General features: G+C 40.5%; 1 protein-coding gene across 2 annotated transcripts in view; it reads left to right on the top strand.

The window, feature by feature from the left end:
* Positions 1 to 1,183: 1,183 nt before the first annotated feature.
* The window catches only part of LOC136108535 (BTB/POZ domain-containing protein KCTD5), a 33,760-nt gene continuing 12,737 nt past the window's right edge, over positions 1,184 to 22,206 (top strand). The window contains exons 1-6 of one of the 2 annotated variants that reach the window (XM_065850378.2): positions 1,184 to 1,457; positions 10,022 to 10,130; positions 10,550 to 10,641; positions 11,789 to 11,884; positions 14,808 to 14,924; positions 20,549 to 20,674. In XM_065850378.2, coding sequence (XP_065706450.1) covers positions 1,215 to 1,457; positions 10,022 to 10,130; positions 10,550 to 10,641; positions 11,789 to 11,884; positions 14,808 to 14,924; positions 20,549 to 20,674 — 783 coding nt within the window. In that variant the 5' untranslated portion in view covers positions 1,184 to 1,214. The remainder of the gene's footprint in view (positions 1,458 to 10,021; positions 10,131 to 10,549; positions 10,642 to 11,788; positions 11,885 to 14,807; positions 14,925 to 20,548; positions 20,675 to 22,206) is intronic. The other variant, XM_065850380.2, reaches the window with a different exon arrangement.

The following is a 22,206-nucleotide window of genomic DNA, read 5'->3' as shown; positions in this document are numbered from 1 at the left end:
CACAATGTCCGAGGACGTTGCCCAGTCTCTTCTTGAACACTGTCAGGTTGGGGCTGTGACACCTCCCTGGGGAGCCTGTTCCCGTGTCCAGCGCCTCTGGGTGAAGAACCTTTTCCTCATGTCCCACTGACCCTCCCCGGCACATCTTCCTGCCATTCTCTGGTGTTCTGTCACTGTCACAGAGAGAAGAGCTCAGCCTGCCCCTGCTGCTCCCCTGCTGAGGAACCTGCAGCCCCATGAGCTCTGCCCTCAGTCTCCTCCAGGCTGAACAAACCCAGTGACTTCAGCTGCTCCTCATTCGGCTTCCCCTCCAAACTCTTCACCAGCTTTGTGGCCTCTTCTGGACACTCTCCCCTAGCTTTATATCCTTTTATCCTGTGTCCCCAACCCTGCACACAGTGCTCCAGGTGAGGCCGCCCCAGAGCAGAGCAGGACAATCCCCTCCCTGCCGGGCTGGCTGTGCTGTGCTGGATGCACCAGGACACGGGTCCCTCTTGGTTCCAGGGACACCGGTGGCTCATGTTCAACCCCCAGATCCTTCTCTGTGGAGCTGCTCTCCAACATCTTGTCCCCCAGTCTGTCTGTACAGCCAGAGTTGTATGTCCCAGGTGCAAAATCCAGCACTTGATCTTGTTGAACTTCATGTAGTTGGTGATTGCCCAGTTCTCCGAGTTGTTCAGATCCCTCTGCAGGGCCTCTCTGGCCTTGAGTGTTGGCAGCTTCCCCCAGTTTCGTGTCATCGTTGAACTTCCTTAGTATTCCCTCAAGTCCTGTGTCCAAGTCATCTATGAAGACACTGAAGAGTGCTGGCCCTAAGGTCCCCGTGGAACCCGCTTCTGACTGGTCACCAGCCCGACATGACCCCATTTACTAGAAGCCCTTGAGCCCGGCCCGTCAGCCAGTTGCTCACCCACTGCACTGTGTGTTTACCCAGCTGTGTGCGGGACATCTTGTCCAGGAGGAGACTCTGAGAGACGCCATCGAAGGCTTTACTGAAATCCAAAACCACTGCCGGAGGTGCGAGCGCCTTCCCGGTTCCGCGGCCTCGGTGCGGGGAAGGGCCGCCCGCGGCCGAGCGGTGGGGAGCAGCCCCGGCGGCCGCTGCAGCGCAGGCGCCGGGCGGGCAGGGGAAGGAGCCGTCCCCAGCGGACGCTTCCGGTGGGAGGTGCCCCGGGGACCTGTAGCTGGGGCGGACCCTTCCGGCGGCGGCGAGGATGGCGGCGGAGAACCACTGCGACTTCCCGGTTCCCCCGATCGACGGCCTGGGCCTGGGCGGCGCGGGCGGGCCCTGCCTCCGCTGCAGCTCCGCGCCGCCGCCCGGCGCCGTGCCCGGCAAGTGGGTCCGGCTGAACGTGGGGGGCACCTGTTTCCTGACCACTCGGCAGACGCTCTGCAGGGACCCCAAGTCCTTCCTGTTCCGCCTCTGCCAGGCCGATCCCGACCTGGACTCGGACAAGGTGAGCGCAGCTTACCCGGGACCGCTGCGGGGGTCGCGGTCCCGCGGGGCCGGCGCTGCCGGGTTCCCGGGGCCCTGCCCCCCGGGCCGGTTCCGGGGGTCTCGCTGGGCGCTGGGGGTGGATGCGGCTGTTCCGCGCACAGCGGTGGGTTCCTGAGCGACACGGTGTTCATCGGTACAGCAGAGACACACGGGATCGTTCGCGTGTTTGGGGTTTTGTGTTGTCGCTCCGGACTCAGTTTCAGCCTTTTAATGGAGTGTCTGCTCGCAACGATGCCGTGTTGTTTCTGCACTGTCATCACCCTCTTGTTCAATTTCAAGAACCAGATGAAACTACTTTTGGTAACAGCCTGTCTCATTACCCAGAGCATTCTGTGTGTCGGCAACTCTTTGAGTAAAATGTTATTTATTCTGCGTGGACTGCAAGTGGTGGGTGATAGTGAATATTCGGGTGTTCATTCTGACTCATTTTTAGTAGGGAAATAAAAGTTAACTGATTAAGATTTTATTTGTGGAATGGAATGTAGTAACAGGTATAAAGTATTCATGTGCTGGCTCGGAAAGAGATTTTGGAGCATAATGGACAAAAATGGACTTCCAGTACAATACACTTAGGGAAAATAAGGGAACAGGATATAACCCTTGAATATTTAACCAACAAGTTGAAAACAGAGAGTTGGTTCTTATCCATCAGTTTTTAACTTTTATTTTTCAGCGAGACTAGTAGTGAATGTATTCATTTTCTCATGCATGAATTCCAGAAAAGATGTTTAAATGCTTAAAAAGATGAGGAACAGAACCTGAATAGTGTTCCAGAGTTAGCAAGAAAATACCCTGAAGTGTGGCAGTGTGGGGGTTGGTTTTTGTTGTCTTTGATCTGCCTTTTTTTTTTTTTCCACTGCAAAAAGGTGCTTATTTGCTACCTCAGTGTCACCAAAGAGAGAGGAAGGGCACATCTTTACAAGAAAAACTTTAGTTCTAGATTAAGTCTTTGTCTGCCTTTTTTCCCCCAGCTGATGAAATCCGTCATCTTTCACAAGCACAATCATCGAGGTGTTGCAGTCATGCAAAAATTTCACAAGGCTACTAACCTAAATATTTTTGGGTTTACTGTGCTTACATTTTTGGCTTGTAGCAGCAAATAGTAAATTTATGCTAAGGTCATTTAGCTATTTGGTAGGATTTGATGAATTGGTAGGGTTTGATTTTATTTATTTTTTTAAACATGTTTCTAGGCTTCTGTAGTTATGGTTGTTAAAAGCGTAGGTGATGAAGCTAGCTGCAGCCACAGCTGGAGAAAGATGCCCTATACGTTATTTGAGCTGCTTAGATATTACAAAGTGTCGTCCTTTTTTGCCAATGTAGAAGTCTAATGGAAACTGCTTTAGCAAGATGCAGACAAATTGCATTGTCCTGTCCCTGTGAGTAGCGTTTTTTATAAAACTGTAGCTAGTACTTATTGTGCAAATCAGTAACGTGAGGCAAACAGTGGATATAGAGAGAACTACAAATTGTTGTGGAAAATCCCGTTATTCAGAGACGACTTCTCTAGGCTTATGAACCTGGATGTCTTCAATTTGATGTACAAAACCCAAAGCCTTTCCTGGCTAAATATGCCCCATGGTTGTCTTTTCTGTACAACGATTGTCAGAGTTTCATGTCCCTTTGTCTTGACCATCTGTAGTCGTTGATTTTCACTTCAGCCATTCAGAGCCTGATTTCTGCAGTCACCTGTCACCTTGGATTTTGCAGAAGTGGCCTACTGCTTAGATTACCCATCATAGTGTATTAATTACAGTACCTAAGATTGCTTAAACACATAGAGCCTTTCTTCCAAGGATTTGATTCAGAATCTTTGGATTCTTCATCTCCTGTAAACAGCAAAACATAATCCAAGCAGTTTCTTTTTTACCTCGGAATGAAAACGTATGTCATATATGTCCTTTAAAGAGAAAAAAAATTCCTTCCCTGATATCTCACCAATTTGTGAATGTATCATCTTGATACAATAGCACATCAATAGATTGTCTGTATGGTTTGATTTTGAAATGTCAGATGCCCTTAACTGATTACCACAGGATTAATTGGTGATATATGTGTTATCATCTTGGACTCTGGTTCTTCTCTTTTACCACATATAAGTAAATCAAAATCTGATAGTAGGAGATTTGTTTTTTCACTCATGGTTTTATATTTTGGAGTCCCATTAGGAGCTCTAACCTGGTACTAAGTTGCCATATTTTTCTTAACTGCACGTGGTCATTTACAGTGACTACTGTGCTGCACAATTTTGTGCTGGTCGAACAGTCATTCATACAAAGTGCAGCTGATGGATAAAGATGCCGCCCTCCTAAAGCTCGGCGCATTACAACCGGTCTTTGACCGGGTTTGTTTCCATTGTGTTTTCTTCCTAAAAATCACCTGGGTTTTAAACACCCAGTGTGAACTTAACCGTGAGAGGGTTGTGTCTGAGCTCCGGTGCTGCTGCACCTGCCGGACGCGCTCGTCCCTGCGGCCATGTGGGGAGTGGAGGATCCTGAGGGCCGGGCCAGCCAAGATGATCGGAGCTGGCAGCATTTGAAAGAACTGTGAAAAATCGACCCTTGACATGCGATACCGTGTTTCCCACATGGGGAATTTGTCCAGGATGCACTCAAGTCACTCACTTTGGGAAGTTTTAGATGTATTTTCAACACATTAATACTGAATTGTCCTCATAATACAAAGCACATTTTCTAGTTCATAGGCACATTTCATATTCCTCTGATCACGCTCCATCTGATATGTAATTCAGCAAAAATGAAGGAAGAGGTATATTTTTTTATAGCTTCGGTGGGTTAAACAGCTTGTGGAAGCTCTAATGCTGCCCCAGCTGACGAAAGGAAGGGGGGCAGGTTGCACATCTAGGAACAAAACCAAGCAGAAGAGCTCAAAGTTGTTACGGCACTTAATTTGAGAAAAATGTGTTGTGGGCATCTAGCTCAAGATTTAAAAAGTATAGAGGGTAGGTGAGAGAATTATTTCTAAATCCAGATTTAGATTTAATGCCAGATATGACTGTATTTCTCTGCATATTGCTGCCTTTAGCACAATTTCTACTTGCTCAGTGTATGTAAATGATGTCACTTTTTAGCTGCCCATGTTAGAGCACACAGCTCTGAGCTAAAACCTCGGTGGTTTGGATTCTGAGTGTGTCCATTCTGGAATAATGTTTGAGGAGAAATCTTTGGTCTCGTTTTGACCTCAGTGAAGATGATTAACTGGAAATAGATTTCTGCCATTTCAGCTGGTGTATTAATGCAGCTCCTGGGGAGAACGTTAAATGAGATTGGGGATTGTCGCGTGAGATGTGCGATTTGGCGGCACATTCTAAAGGGCGAACCTTTTTTTGGCACGGAGTTGCTGAGTGACTTCTCAGTCCAGAAGTACATACAAGGGACTGGAAATCTGAGAGCGAAGCCTGATCAGCCTGCAAAGGTGTCCGGCTGGTGGAGTGTGCAACTATAGGTGTCCAGGCTAGAAAGTACATATTTTTAACAGCGACAGTAATTGGAATGGCTTGCACAAAATGGTTAGGTTTCACCACTACTCTCTAAAGGTCATACATTTCACTGTATATAAATTGAGACCTATGTATGTTTTAAATTAAGATCAGGCTGGGTATTCGTTATGATTCCTTCGAGCCTCAGCTTCTGTGAAGATTGAAGTGGAAATGTTTGAAACTCGAATACGTTTGAATGTTTTTGGCAATATTTTTCAAATTATTTGAAAATACACGTGCATTTTGAGTCTCCTGGAATCCTTGGATTGTAGATATGCTCAAGGGTTTATTCTTAAGGAAGAAGGAATATGATTGTGAACTACACTGACTTTTCATGGTATGCTGAACCAAGGGACTGCAAATATAAGAGCAAGTTATTCAGCTTCCTCTGAAATTCCATGGTATTTGTAGCTTGGACTGAACTTTGGTGGGAGAGCGGTAATGAACAAATGCAGCCTTCACCGTAGCTCAGCAATGTTGTCTTTTAAATGGTGCCCTCATAAAAGGAGTGGGTATGGAAAAGATCCAGGACTTATGGACTAGGAAGGAAAAGTACTGGGTAGAGAGAAGAATGTAATGCACAAATATAACCGAGTAAAGATACAAACACCCTTGTGGTTAATGAGCACTTTTGTGTCAAAGTCGACTGGAGCATTTGCTTTGAGCATCCCTACGAAGAGTGGCAGAATTTGTATGGAACACCTGTGGGGTCGAAATGTGGGTTGATGAGACTATATGAATAGAGAGGAAACTTGAGTTTCAGCTGCTGTTCTGGCAAAAATTGACACCACTTTGTGTAAAACATACCTACAAGAGAGAAAAACAAGACCTTATTAGAATATAGATTTGCCTGGCATTTGTGGGATTCACCTGAAACTTGGGAAATGACTTCAAAATACCACACGGGTTGTGGCAGTGAAGATTCAAACTTGCCCAGAGCTGGTAGGGGCCTCATTAGTTGGCAGAGGCCGCAGCACCGTCTGTTAAACCGAGCTACCCAGCCCGGAGCTGCTGCGGTTGTGTCCGCACAAACTGTAGCAGCAGCTTTAAACTGTCCAGATCACATTTGAAGTGCAATTTATTGTTCTTCTCTTGAAACAATGTTTTAGAAACAGTGTCCAAAATGCTCATTACCCCTGAGAATACAGTGTGTTTTCATGCGCACGTGGATGAAGCGAATCCTGACAATATTCTGAAAGTGTGGAAGGACTTACGACCCGTGTTTTGAGAGTTCTAGGTGGAACAGATGACTACATTGCTGTGTCAGCTTTTATTGGATTTATGTTTACATAAATATCCTTAAAGATCCGGCATAATCGGCTTTTCTTAGTGATTTCAACATGAAGTGCTTAGTGTACATTGGAGGATAATCAGGCAGCTCACTCTACAGGAGTGAGAAGGCATTTTTTGTAGGAAGATGCCTGGGAAGTCAATTTTGTGCCTCTTTTTCTTTGCGTTCTTTGTATATTGTTACAATATTCTTTACTGAATGGTTTGTGTTTTGGGTCCTGACTCCCTGGCACTAGTCTGTAGCATCCCGGGCTTGTAAGACCCAAGACACACATCTTTCTCTTTGGAAGCACATTAATTAATGCCTGTGTTCCATATCTGTAATCTAGGTAAGCAAATGGCTACTTACACCGAATTGATCAATCTCTTCATAATTTTGCGTGGAGTTTACATACTAAAGTGACTCCTATTGACAGAATTTGCATTGCTCACTGTTAGAATTTAGCCAGAGTTCTTAAACTTTAACCATTGATATTTACTAATTTTAAAAAGAAAAAAAAAAAAAAACTATTTCACCATACATTAAGACTTTTGGGTTCCTTTTTATTCTTTATTGTTTTTTGAGGACATGTTGCTTGAAAGGTTAACTCTGACACTAATGAGATGGCACTTTATTTGTATGTGGTGTATTATACATATGCTTGGTATTTATATTTATCAGTGTGAAAACGAAGAATTTTTATAGATGCTAGATGGTAATTTGATGAGGTAGAAAACCTGATAGTGATTAGGAAAGGAATGAGTGTAACAAGAAAAAAGTGAGATGTGGGATGGTAGAGTGGAAAATAGTTTGTGGATGAGGAAAATGGTTAAAAATAGGTAAAAGACCAAAGCAATTCTGTGTTGTGTTTCACAGAGTGGTGCTGTCAGTGTGTGTAAAACGTACTTGGTACAAGTGCCAGGCATGAGCTGTGATGTGCCTGTCAAAGACGAGGCCTGGCAGCTCCTTCCCGTTGATCCTTGGAGTTTCTTCAGTGTATAGAAACCTGCTCAGGGAAGAGTAATTTCAGGTACTGTAATCCATAAAGTGAATAAATAAAACCAAACATTTTTGGGGCCTTTTGTGTAAGGAGCGAAGTAACCATTGTTACTTGAAATTTCCTTTAGAGCTCGTAGTTATTGTGCTTCCATGACCGGCTGTGTGTCGGTGCTGTGGAGCTGCTGGCTGGTGTGAGAAAACACTGCCCTGTAGAAGAATACAGTAATCTTACTGAAAAATATTGTTTCTGGAGACTTCATTAACTTAACCGGGTGGACTTAGAGGTTTGTAAGCCCATGTTTTTCTTAATTCAGTTAAACTGATGGCCCAAGACTGTGCTTTTTTTTAAAAAAAAACAATGTTTCTTTTTTATTGGTTTTAGATATTCCTTTCCAACTTCACTGGTTTCTGTTCCTGTATTAAATAATACTTTTCAGGTTATAATTCCTGCATTTGTCAGCTAACTTAATTTATTTGGGTTGTATCTGTAGATTGTTCATTCTTGAAGTGTTTGGTAATGTAAATCAGTTTAAATGTGGAACATTTAAAATATACCATTTTATGCACTTCATCCATCTGCTGGTTTTGGTGCATCGTTTCACTTCTGTGAGACTATGAGTTTAGATCAGAAGAAGTTGTGATTAGACTTTTATCAAGCGCCGTCTGCTCTGAGTGTAGGTTAACTGACAGCACGTTTTAATATATTAGCATTTTCTTGAACAGTTAATTTTATATAAAATATGACATCTCTCCTTCTAAAATGACATTCTAAGTGTGTAAATCCTTTAGCTTGTAATTATAGAAAGAAGTTTATATTTTTTGTGGTTCAGACTGTGGTATTTCTACATTATACCAGCCCTGGCTAGACAAGCACAGTTATTCAGAAACTAAATCCATTATCCTGAAAATACATCCACTGTTTTCCAATGAAACATTTTAGTAATGTTAGATACTTTAAAGTAGAGAGATTTTTCAGGTATCAATGTTTGGTTATCAAACCTTTTACATGTCAGCGTTACTGTCCAAATGCAGAGGATTGGGTCAGTACAATTTTTATCATGTGGAACAACCAGTATCACTATCATATGTAGTTTTGGGGGGGAATGATTGAAGTTTAGCCAGGATTGTTGGTAGTGATGTTTTTTTAGGATCTCTTGTAAACTACTAGAATATTAAAAATAAGAATAAATAAAAGAAGTGTCTGGGGTACTGCCACATCTCTCCAGTATGTGCCTGTTGATTCGGATGGGTTAGTGCCGTCAGTGACCCACGCGGCAGCAGGAGGAGCCGTGTGTCTGTCACATGTCTGTCTGTCTTGCTCACCTTCTGCCCAGCATAGTGTCAGTGCTGCATTGCTCACAGGTGTTCACACACGGACTCTAAATTACGTAGGAAATGTCAATTTTGCTCCTTTATCTCATTGTCAAAAATATCAGCTATGCAGATGAATTTCTTGAACTGTGTTTTCCATTCCACAAAATGCTGTGCTCTGTTCAGTAAACTGAGCACCGGTTAGTTGGATCTGTCCCTTCTGTGTCTGCATGAGGTAGGCAGGAACTGTGTCTTCAGTATAATGATTTTTTTCTAAGAAGATGCACATACAACCCTTGCTTGGTACGCAGCTGTTCTCAGTGCCATGTGAGTATTGTACAGCTGAACTAAGACAAAACCAAAACTTTTTATAGCAAAATGTTGAGATTAGAAGAAGGTAGGTTTGTTTGTCTTTAAAAATAAAAAAAGGCAAGCTGATATTTCAACCTCACTGGGCCCCTCAGTTCTGGGGCCCTCAGGTCAGGAAAGAGATTGAAGTGCTGGAGCGGGTCCAGAGAAGAGCAACAAGACTGGTGAAGGGACTTGAACACAAGACCTATGGGGGGAGGCTGAGGGAGCTGGGCTTGTTTAGTCTGAAGAAGAGGAGGCTTAGAGGTGAGCTCAGTACTCTCTAGAACTACCTGAAGGGAAGTTCTAACCAGGATTGGTCTCTTCTCCCAGGCAGTCAGCAGTAGGACAAGGGGGCATGGGCTTCAACTCTGCCAGGGGAAATTTAGGCTGGATATTAGAAAGAGATGCTTTGCAGAGAGAGTGGTCAGGCATTGGAATGGCTGCCCAGGGAGGTGGTGGATTCACCGTCCCTGGAGATTTTTAAACTGAGGTTGGATATGGCACTTAGTGCCATGATCTGGTCAATGGACTGGAGTTGGACCAAGGGTTGAACTTGATGATCTCTGAGGTCTTTTCCAACCCGGTCGATTCTGTGAGAATGTAGCCTTTGTTCTGATTCTTCAGGTTGCTGAACAAAATGTTAGTTTCCTGGTTTGAAGTGTTATTTTTAACCTTAATTTTCAGTGCTCTCACTACTTAAATCTTCTATGCTAACGATGTTGTTAATCTTTTGCTAAGAGGGTGGGGGGGGGATTGGTGGAGGAAGAGAAGTTGTATAGTACATGATGGAGTGATCACTCTGATACAATTACAACTACATTGTTAAATTCCTTTAAATGTCTTTAATAAGTCTGGCTTTGAGGGATGTGGCTACATCTGAATACGTGCTTGCTGTTCAGATGCCAAGCTGAATATTATTAGTTTGCAGTTCTGCTTGGACATTCAAATCATTGTGGGGTTTATGCCATTTTTGGTTGGTTTGGGGTGCTGGTGTTTTTGTTTTGTGGTTGGTTTTTCTTTTTGTTTTTTTTTTGGGAGGGGTGTGTGTTAAGTTGTTGTTGTTTTGTTGTTGTTTTGTTTTTTCCTAATCTAGGATGAAACGGGTGCCTATTTAATAGACAGAGACCCAACCTACTTTGGGCCAGTGCTGAACTATCTCAGACATGGGAAACTGGTTATTAACAAGGACCTAGCTGAGGAAGGTAAGATATTACTAAATCTTCTGCTTTCTTGTCACTTGCATATTATTTTTATTCTTGCTTTTATTTTTATACACTTTCGTATTCCATCGTGAGGCGAGGCCTAAGCCGTCGTGATCTATCAATCTGCTGTGAAATGGCATTTATGCTCCCTGTCTTTGTTTCCTGCCTTTCATTCTGTGTGTGAAATGGCATCAGTTTTGTTCAGATTTCTTTAGGACAGTTTTTCACAGTGAACTGGGCTTTGAGCTACATGTGCCTCAAGGAAGCCAGAATCATTAGGTCGGTAAATAAACTTTTCCGTGGGCAAAATGAATAATTTTCTATAGCTGTAGAGAAGATAATCGTAGGAACTGGTTGGTGGTTTTGGCCTGGAATCTTTGTTTACAGTCTCTTTCAAAAAAACCATGTTCTCGTACTAGGTGTACTGGAAGAAGCTGAATTCTACAATATCACATCACTAATAAAATTGGTAAAGGACAAAATAAGAGAAAGAGACAGCAAGATCTCACAGGTGAGGCTATTTTCTAGTGTGGTTTTGATTATTTTTTCTATGGCAAGTAGTGGGTGGGTCCCTTTGTTTGTTTGTTTCCTTAACTGCTCATTTGCTCATTTCCCTGGTAAGATACTGAATGGCTGCCTCCCTTGCTGGCTGAGCTGGAACCATCAGTACACAAAGATTAATACTATTAACCACCAGTGTCTGCCAGTCTGCTTACAAAGAGCACAAACATATGGTTCCAGTTCTTGTTTGAAAGCTGAAAACATCCTAAAGAATTGTCAAAAAATGTCTGGCAATAGTAGAATTTGTCATAATAACGTTTCTGGAAATAGTTATTTTAGAAAACGGCTTTTGTAGAATGTATTTTTCTCATATATGTATAAATACTCTGAATATGAGGAGATTGTCTAACTGTGGTAATAGGTGCTGTTTATATGGTATGTTTTTACAGCGAACACACGGGTGCTGTTTACTTCCAGTCATACACTTCTATAGCAAAGTTAGTTTCTTTATGTGTAGTGCTCTGTAGCTGAGAAGGCTCTGCCTCTTCTCATTGCAGCTTGTGAATGTTTCTTCATCAAAGTGGCTGTGATAGACATACTGTTAAGAAAGTATTCAAGTTTGTTCTTCAACTCTGCTGCTCTGGCCTTCCCTGGTAACTGAGTCTTCATGACCATGTTACAGACTCCTGTTGGCAGATCTCTCCTGAAGCTGGGCTGTGGGATTGCAGAGTTGCTCTGACAGTGTTTTCTAAAGGGTTTCAGCTGAAAGGGTCCTTGTTACTCATTGCTGTAGATGGGAAACTTTGAAAGGGAAATGAAGATGTTCCTTGGAGTTAGGTAGGCCTCTGCAGAACCTCAGCCTTGATTTTGAATGATGTGGTTTGCTACCACATGGAACGATAGGCAAGTCTTAAGATTATTTTGTTATAACTGTTAAGTAGTACTCTTAGTCCCAGAAACATTCATGAAGCATTGAGGCTTCTGCAAGGTGATTCTGAACAGATGAGGTTTGGTTTTTTTTTCTTAATTAAAATAAGAAAGGCAAGGGGTTCAAGGTGGTGTTGCTCACCATTTCTAAAGAAGGAGGATAACTTTAGACAAGTCATATACATAGTGAATTCCAGGCTGTCTTGAGCATCTTATATTTCTTCTTGAAGGTGCCAGTCAAACACGTGTACAGGGTGCTGCAGTGCCAGGAGGAAGAACTCACTCAGATGGTTTCCACAATGTCCGATGGCTGGAAATTTGAACAGGTAAAAAAAAACTTACGGGATATAATTACAAAGTCTTCTAAAAATTCAGTTATGTGAAAGAGTATCAAGTCAATTCTGTGTATCTTTTTAAGTGCAGTCATTTTCAGAAATGGGATAGATAAAGATGCACAGTTAAGTTAAAATTTGATATTGATATTCTTATTTGTCACAGAATAAAAAACCTGTGGCTTTCCAGGAGGTAAATTGTGCTGACTTTCAAGAAAAACATCTACATCATGTTTGAAATGTAATGCTTCAGTGTCTACACATGAGCATTTCAAGGGCGAATGAACCAAAATTAACTAATACAAGTTTATACAAATTTGTAGGTCAAATATAAAGAGCTCTGGGTGAAGCTTGGGAGATAAATGCTTGTCAGGCCCAAACAATGGTTCTCCAGATAAGGGACTGATAGACACAGGAGGGTGAACTTACCCAGCATGGATGTGAGCTGCGTGGATGTTCTCGTTCTTTGCACTGCATAAAAATAGCTTTGTGTGTACATTCAAGAATACATTGTAAAATTGCTGGAAGATCTTTCTGTCATCTTTGCTAATCTCTGTAAATAAGAAACTAACTGTGTGACTTGTTCATCCTTTACATTCTAACCTGCTGGAATATCTGAACTGCACTGGAGCAGTGAACGTGTTAACGCTGGAGTGAGACACGATGCTGAGCCACCAGCTCCTTGTTCAGTGGCTGGTGCCAGCTGTAGGAGAGATGGGATAAACATGAGGCTCTTACCCTGTGCAGTCTCACTTTAATAACACAGCAAAGCAACATTTTTTAAAAGTATGGCACACAAAGGTAAAAGAGAACGTTTTGTTTATGTATGATGAAATGTGTGAGGTGCTGGTGTCATGGAGACAGCCATGATCAAATAAACCAAACCAGCACAGAGAGAGTGTCTTATGCTCCAGTTCTCCAGCACAAGTATCACCAGGTCTGTTTGGAATGCCCAAAGCTGAGTGTTGTTCAAGTCCTGGAAGAAGCTCTCACTTAATGCACATGACTGTTGTTGGCCAGCGCATTGACGAAGTTTGGGTTTGTTTTTTTTTTTAACATTCTTTTTTGTCATGAGAAACTGGCTTTCATTGCAAATAGAGATTCTTTACTTTTTAACAGAATGAATTGTACTATGGCTTTTACCTGTCCTAAAGCCTTGTATTCTTTGGGGATATTGTGTTTGGGAAGAATGCTGCTTTGACAGCGCAAATGCTGAAAGAACTATCGTAATTTCTTTTAGAATTCAGATTCTCTTCTGGCACTGGAAAATTCCAGTGGTTTTCTTGAAGGTTGTGGCTCTGTTTCATCCAGCTTTCTCCCAACTCCCTGCTGCCCGTGTTGCTCTCCCTTGGACACATAGTTTGAAGTAGATGAACACAACAGCTGTGTGGTCTCGTAATGCTCATTGCCTCAGACCAGGCCATTCTCTCCTTTGGTTGTATTGCAGACCTGCTTTTAGCAGACTTCATTCACTTGGAACATGATTCGAATATGCTGTATAATCTAAACAGTTCTGTTGTTAACATTTGAGAACAATGTAGCATTTCTATAATTTTTTAGCTTGTCTTTTTCTTTTTGATAAAAAATATTTCTTTCCCCTTAACATTTCAAAATCTTATTGTAAAATACAATTGGATATGGTGATTAAATAGGAGGTGAAAGTGTTAAACTGGTGCTATACTGATGCACTTTTCCAAAGGATACCACTGAAAGCACTGATGGAATACTGTAATTATGTATCAGTCCCAATCAAAAAACTACTGCCAATAATTGTGCTGCCCCACTTTTGTGATTTCAGTGGGTTATTTTGTAAGTGATTTTTAGTTTCAATCATTACCTCTTCAGGCAATCAGAAAAACCAATATTTTGGCAATGCTACATAACGAGAAACTCTGGGCTGTATAAAATCACTACATACAAAGGCTTTAGACAGCAATGGTGCGTCAGTCATGTAAATTTTAATGATCAATGTAACCTGAGTCTGTCACCATGATGCTGTCTTAAATATGTTCACTGTGTGAGAAGGATGGCGTTTAGATGCTGCCCTCAAAATTGTTCACGTAACAATAACAGGATAAAAATACATGTACTGTTCATGGGCCTTCTCATTGGTAGTAATCTCCAGTTTACTCAGAATAGGCAGTTATTGTGTAGTTCTTCACACTTAATTTAAAACTCTAATCTTTCTCGAGTGCACTGACAGGCTATGCTTTGATTTTAAATGGGCTAGGAATTGCCATGTATTATGAAGAGAAAATCTTATTTGTAATAACAAGTTGAGAATTTTCGATGAGGTTATTCTGAACCTCTGAATGATTAGATATTTAGCCAGTGTGAGCAGAGTTCTTAGTACTGATTTTTATGGGAACAAGACAGACAGTTTTTTCCACTCCAGTTATTTTCTTGGATCATCTGTAAGTTACCCTTCTAAAACCTACTCAGAGCACTCAACTTTTTTGCCTCTGGTTTCCTTAGCTGTATTTTATTTATCAATATATGGAACAAGATGAAACTCTTTCATACCCAGGCTTGCTATATTGCTTTACATAACACTTTCCAGTCTTATATCCATGTTACTTTCTGCACTTGGCAAGTATGACAGGAAAAAATGCTCACTTTCAAAATGCACCAGACCTTGTGTTTCAGAGTAGTTTGCTACACCAAAGTGCTATGGGAAGTTGGCTTACTATCAATAGCTCTTAACTTCCCTAGAAATTACAAAGGGCTTTGCAACTGCTTCCATAAATTTAAAGTATGTTGAAATGAAAGTTGTAGCTTGATACCAACCTGTTCTAGTGGCAAGTAAATGTTACCTGAACGTCTGAGCTCATCTGTTACTTGTACAATTGGGATAATGGTATGTGCTTCAGCTTTACAAAGGTTTCTCTTTGTGTTTTGCTTTGATTGGTTATTTCAGCTTGTCAGTATAGGTTCCCAGTACAGCTGTGGCCGGGCCCAGCAGTCAGAGTATCTGCTGATAGTGTCACGGGAGGTGAGAGGGGAAGAGAGATGCTGCCAGAAATGCTGCAGTGAGGTGTGTCCCACCGTTCTTTTTGCCCTCACACTGATATGCTTGGCTTTCTTGCATTTCTGCTGCTTTCAAATCATTCCACTTTATTCCTGGATGTACAGCACATAGTAATTTGTTTGTATTTGTGACTGGCTTCTGTTTATATTCACAGTATTTCATTATACATTATGAATGTTTGTATTGTAAAAATAATAAGAAAACGAGTTTTAAAACCCTAGTTATTTAGTTAAAGGTTTTTCTTAAGAAGGGTTCTTACCTTCTCAGTGGGTAACTTCTTTTACATCAATTTCCTCCAAACTTAGCAGCCTTTGATCCATACTTGTTAAGTAAAAGTGGTGCCATTTAAACATTAGGAGCCCTGTAAATACAGCTTTGAGTTCACCAGGTTCAGGAGGGTACATTTCTGTGCTAATCATTGTTCCAATTTGAGTATATTTAATCCACCTAATAACCACTTCTGAGTTTGAACCCAGTATTTCTAGTAACTCAGAACTTAACTGTTTTTTGGTTGTTTTTTTTTTTTTTTAGTGGATTAAATATATTCAAAGTAGAACAACTAAAAACATGGGTTTTTTTTTTCAGAAATAAAAAGTGGAGGAGTGAAGGGAGAACAAAACCAGCATTTTAAAATCTTATCTCAAGTGGAAAGAACACCCTGGGGTTTTTTGGCTTGTTTATTTGTTTTGGGGTTTTCCCTTTTGGGGAGTTTTCTTGAAACGCAAATGAAGAGTCATAGATTCACTCATTGGCTTTTTAGGCCTCTCATCCTTTCTGCTCCCCTCGCCCTCAGGTCACTGCTCTTTAAATTGCTGAGTTACTTCCCAGTGTTCAAGAGTTTGGGAAGGATTTTTTGCTGACCGGTAACACTGGAGGGGGTTTCCAGTTCTCTACGTAGCTGTGCTCCATTTTGAAGTGTGCTGTGTGAATTGATTTGGGAACCTGGTGTTCTGTAGTATTTTTAATCAATAAAATATCAAAGTACTTGTTCTTTGCCTTGCTATATTTATGGTTATACATTCTGAAAGATCAGTATAACATGATGAAGGTAACATGGCAGCGAAGTGACTTGATATGAGCAGAACTTTGCCTGTGAATTTACATGGGCACTTAGCCATGCAGTTCTAGATTTTAAACCTGGACTGTTGCCTAGCTATATTCAGAGTCTGCTTTCAATGTACCAAGCGCTATCCGTTTCTTGCAGTTGTATAGGTAACATTTGGAATGTGAAATTAATGCACTGGGTATGCAGATTTCTTGGAAGTGAGTGGGAAATGTGGCCTGTTGTCAAGGGGTGTGTTGGGTACCGGGTACATGATGTTAGTCGTGTGTTCAGGTCCTAGATAGCTCAGAGTAAAATTCAACATAATAAAATGGGAGATGAAGGAAGGCAGCGAAGAAATAAAGGCAGGTATAAAATTAAAAAAAAGTAATAATAATAATCTGGAAGGCAATGAGTTTTCCTTCCTCCTAGATTAGAAGTCTGAGAATTGCATTAAGAGGCCTGAAATAAACATGCTCGTGGTCCTGGTGTCAGTCATCAGTGCAGAGCGTAACAGCTGATGTGTACGTATTTTTATTGCCTTTTGCAAATCCTTTGAGAAGGCAGTAGAATGAATGTGTTGCTACTATAAAAGGCATAGAGGCCATTCCTACATTCACGCAACTTGATTCTGTAAAATAATTGAGGGGAGGGCTTCTATTCTATTCTATTCTATTCTATTCTATTCTATTCTATTCTATTCTATTCTATTCTATTCTATTCTATTCTATTCTATTCTATTCTATTCTATTCTATTCTATTCCATTCCATTCCATTCCATTCCATTCCATTCCATTCCATTCCATTCCACAATTCTATTCTATTCTATTAAATAACAATATTTAAAACAGCATTTGAGAATAATTGTTATGAACCTTACTCAGATTTGAGAATCAGACCATCACAGAAAATAAGGAAATCAGTAATAATGAAGTAGAAGAGTTAGTTAATATGAGGAACTCCAGTGAGAAGCAGAGAAAGACAGGGATGCTATTTGTGCAAGTTGGAGTGGTTATATGTGATGGTAATACTGTTCCTAAATTGTCCTGTAAAAGTACTGTATAGATTCTGAATCAATACTGTTAAACCAGGATAGCAAATCTGTATAGGCAAGTTACTGAAATGTGGCTGGTTTTGAGATATCTCAATTCAGTTGGGCATGACATTTGTTCACTCCAAAAATAAGGTTCCTAAAAGTGATGCACTAACCATTTTGCCTATTCATAGGGATATTTTTAGGTGTACAGTCATTGATTTGAGACAGGAAGAGATTCACATATTTTGCTGCCATTGAGTAACTTGATTCAGGAATCATTTGACCTGTTTTCTCAGCTATGCCACCTTTATAATCTGTTTTTCTTAAATACCCTTACAAACAGTGAATGGACCATGACCTAATGAATTTTCTGTGATAAGTAACATTGGCATTTTCCTGTGCTGGATTATGAGACTGAAGCTCACAGGGACGCTCAAACAGGATCGCACTGCGTTAGTAAGCGGGGGAACGAAACAAGTCATGGAAGGGAAAAAAAAGAAAGATACATACATGCATCTACACATATGTATATATAATCATACAAATCTATGAAATTCAGCATTTCAAAATGTTGTGGTTTTCCTTCATTACGTTTCTGGTCATTAAAACTCTCTCTACTTTTATAAGCCCCATGAGCCAAAAAGAGTTTGTCCTTTCAGAAAGTCTGAGAAACAGTGGGCTGGGTAATCTAAAATCCTTTTCTTGTGCATTGTAATGCATGTTTTACAGACCTCAGAATACTCTGGTTTGTTGTGGGTTATTTTGGGGGATGGGGGAGTTTAGCGGTTCCAGTTTATCAGCATCTTTCCTAAAGTGTTGTCACCAACACTGGGAACAAGGGGGTGACATTTGGAATACAAGTGCTAAAATATTGTTTTTTTTCTGGTGATATTTTCTGGCACAACAGTTCATTTCTAATCTGCAATCACTTTCTATTGTTTCTTTTTTCTGCCGTCACCCTTATTGCTGCTGATACATGTCAAAAAGCTACAACGAAGTTTCTAGCATGCCGTTGATATTATGCAAATAATACATTCTTAGTAGCACACGTATGGAACCGCTTAAGTGTTGGAATTTTGAAGAACTTGCGTTTAATTTTGCAAAGTGATTTTATGTTGAAATGCACCAGGTGATTAAGAATGGCAAAAAGTCATCCAGATGTTTTGTGGTCAGCTAAGTCAATAGTCCTACCCAACTAGCTAGTAAGTAGTCAGCATGCCACGTCTCCTAAGAAGACTTGGGTGCAAAATGTCGATTTATTTGGGTTATGAAACATTGGTGGGTGTACGTAGCTATCAGCTGAGGACCTGTCAGCCTTGTTGAACCAGGATTGATCATTTGGCCAATGTTTCGATCTTGTGTCATACCTGCGTTTAGAGAGGTCGTTTATTCCTTAAGAGTGCCAATGAGTAAAGTATTTTTCCTCCTGGCAGTTGTTACCATAGCTCATCTGATAGCAAGTTCTTGGCCTTTTGCAAGAAGAAATGTGGACTGCATACTAAATCAAATCATATGCTTGAATTTTATGCTTCAAATTTCAGAGGAGGTGAATTATGCGTGGCTTTGTTTAAATATTTATGCAACTTTTTGAATGTTTTCTAGCATTTCAGTGGGTTAAAAATACTGCTTAAAATAGTCCTACATTTTAGGTCAATAATTTAAGCAGTTACTGTATTTGTGTTATATGGTTTATAATTGCTATGTAGTATACAGGATAAACTTTATACCACTTCAACAGGCTTAAGCCAACTGAACTGCCTTTTTTTTCACGGAAAATTTATGCATGATGTTTTCTGCTGGTAGGGGAGAAAGTCAACAAGTCATGTCTATGTATGGAGTAAGTCTGGGTTGATTTTCCAGCTTTTCATTGGACTTTCTTAGTCCATTTTGTGCAACTAAGCAACCAGTAACTTCATGGGTTTTGTGATTCTCTGTTACACAAATACGCTGTGGTGCAGACTGTAGAGTATCCATTGTGAAAGATGAGCTGACTTCACATCTTGAGTTAGATGGCGCTTTTGGTTTCCAATGAGAGTATATTGGCGCCTCTAAAAAAAATGGGGTTTTGTAGCTTCATTATATGGTTTTGGTGGAAAAAATGTAATGATCACATTCCTTTTTGGTCAGCCGATGTCCATTGCTGGCTGTATTTTGCAGAGCCAGAGTGCCGTTGGGAGCGGAGGAGGGAGGGAGGGGTTTCTCTCCCCTTAAAACTGCAATGCAGCTTGGTTTTCTCCTGAGGGTGCTGTATGGAATCTGCTTTTAACCTCGGTCTGCTTTCCACTTCTGCTGGGGGAATAACCTCATCCCTCAAGTACAGATTCTGGATCAGGATTTCATCTTGGCTGCGTCTTTGCTTTAACAAAGATTTACTCTCTTTGGTGCTGTGCTGGACTAATGGCAGCACACAGATAACTAAAGTGTTTCCAGTGCTGTTGCCCTAAAAAGCAAGTCAAGCATTTTCTATGGGGCCATTACCAGTGCACTTGAATGATATAATACAGAATAGGAACAGGACAGCCTTATCACATGTGTGTGGTGATTTGGTAGGTAGATTTAATACATTAATGGTTTTAATATAGTTTTGGTAATGACATTTAGGTACAGTGTATCTGTGCAACAGTTGATTTTTTTAGGACTTTGATCTATGTCAGTAGTTATACCACCATACATTATCTTGCCATGCTTTTGAAATAGACTCTTAAAGTAGCTACATCTGAATCGATTCTGGCTTGGAAAGGCAGGCTATGTAAAGCTTCTAGCATTAGGTAAGTGTACTGTGTGTAAGGTAAGCCAAGTTACGTGAAATTTCTGCCATTTGGTGAACATGCTGCATATAAGGTAGCACTGATGTTGAGTATATCCTTCTTTCTCAGTGAATTGTCGTTTATCATTCAATATCGAGACTTGTAGAAGCTTGTAAATATGTCGCATTTCATTATACATGGCTTCCGCTTGTAGCACTTCCTTAATTAACTTAGTTGTAGCAGTACCTCTGAATTTCAGATGTTAATCTTGGTGTCTCACCATGCTGTGTCTTGCTGTTTTCCAGTCAAATGCAAATTTTGTCTTTGTCCACTCAAAATATGTTTTAATACAAGTATCATTATTCTGTAAGTAAAGCGGGTATCTCTTCAGGCTAAAGTGCTTCTTGCATGCAGCCGTTTACATGTTAAATTACACTACATAAGATACCACGTATAAACTTTTAAAAATTAACGTTGGAGGATGGGAAGGTTTCTAATAAATAACAGGGAACAGGCTACTTCTCCACTGACCTGCTCTATAGCCTTTTCTTTCACAGTATAATCATAACAATAAATCGTTAATTCTGTAGATGTTTAAAAAGGAAAGGTGTATTTATCTCATCAGAGTGCCTGTATTTGTCAGTATCAAAACGTAGTTTCACTGAAGTGGAGAATCATGCTTCAGGCACAGCCAACAGTCTGAAGAGTTTGTAGAGACTGAGGAGAGTTCGCACTAGTGATGAGAATGTATGGAGTTTGTTTTACGTGGAAATGCAATTCACTTTCTTTTTTTCACATCTTTCAGCTGGTCAGTATTGGTTCCTCCTATAACTATGGCAATGAAGATCAGGCTGAATTTCTGTGTGTTGTCTCAAAGGAATTGCATAACACTCCCTATGGCACAACCAGTGAACCCAGTGAAAAAGCAAAGGTAAGTTACTAGACACTGGACTAAAGAAGTGGAGTCAAATTGGGTGGGCTTCACTAACTTGTGCTAGGCCTACCTCTGTTCTGGAGTGTTATTTAATTGCCTTTTTTCCCCTCACTCGTAATAATGGTTCCCTGTCTGTCATATGAGAGACTGTAAATGGTACAGTCAGCATGCATTTGTTATACCAAATGAGTTCTTTAAATGCAATACTCTGTACTGTTCCTGATGCCTGTGCTGTTATTTCTTGTATTAGCAGGTATTTGCTGTTTACAGTTCAGAATCGTGGTTTTGTTTCTTACACATTTGAATGCTTCTTAATTCTGCCACAATTTGTTTTTCTTGTTTGAGTTCAGCTGAAGAAATCTTACTGTAAAAAATGGAGATTGTAATATACTGTCTCTGAAAAACAGTCATTTGCAATGTTATAAAACGAAAAGGTATTTGTTAGCTTAATATTTTCGGGTTTCTACCTAGTTCTCTTTGCTTTCTGTAACCCGCTTTACAAAAAGATTGTAATGGGCACGATATCTTAGCATTTTGCTCTGTTGTCTTCTAGAGTTTGTACAAAGGAAAATGTAGAAACACAGCTGAATATTAATAAGGCAGAGCAGTTATTTATGTAAGTTTGTTCTTCTCTTCCATGCATATTGGACAGTTGCTATCATTCTGTCGTTGCTTTGCATGAGGAGATGGCTACAGACAAACTGGATACTCCTGTAGCTGGCTTTAAAGCTTTTCATTTAGTATATGTAGATGGGAAATAAGTGCTAAAACATCAAAGGTTGCTTTTTCAAGAATCACCCCAGAGAAATTAAATTTTGAAATAATAATGGGTCTTGGCACTGAGGCCTCGAATAAATGAAACTTCACTACTTTCTGTGCCTTGGAACTTGATTATGCAGCTACATATAAAGAGAGATTTTTGTAAATTGTACTATAACCATATTCCAAACTTAATGTTGGATTTTTAGTGAAATGATTAATTTATGCTCTTTTGCCACTGTTGAGATAAAACTTGCGAAGAGTTTTAAGGGATTAATGTAGTCAAGAGTGAACAGTGAACCTGGGTGAGCCACAGCTCATGCTTTCCAGAACCAAACCAGACAGTTCAGGGTCTGCTTCTGCCATGGTGCTTCGGGAAAACTTCAAGTTGATGATTTGTGTGGTAATAATTTAGGGTTGAGATATATACCCAAAATAAAACATAGAATTCTAGAACGTAATAAACATCTTGGTAATGAATGGTAGTGGAACTTCAGGGAACTTCAGAAGCTGCCAGAGTTACATTGCATCCTTAGTGTAAAATACAGATCAAATGAAACTGTTAAACCTTAAATACAAGAGTTAGTTGAGAGTGCAGCACAACTCTGTAAATTCAGCATCTCTGAGACAAACTAAATCTTAGACCTCTCTATTTAAGTTCTTCTTGGTCATGGTTTCACATAAGAGAGCAGAGCATAATTTGACCAGGGTGATGAATAAGAATTACTATTCTTTTTGGTTGGAGATATAAACATTTGCTCCTTTTGTTG

The sequence above is a fragment of the Patagioenas fasciata genome, chromosome 15 (assembly GCF_037038585.1).
Source record: "Patagioenas fasciata isolate bPatFas1 chromosome 15, bPatFas1.hap1, whole genome shotgun sequence".
Lineage (NCBI taxonomy): Eukaryota > Metazoa > Chordata > Aves > Columbiformes > Columbidae > Patagioenas > Patagioenas fasciata.
This window is presented reverse-complemented; position numbering and strand designations above follow the sequence as displayed.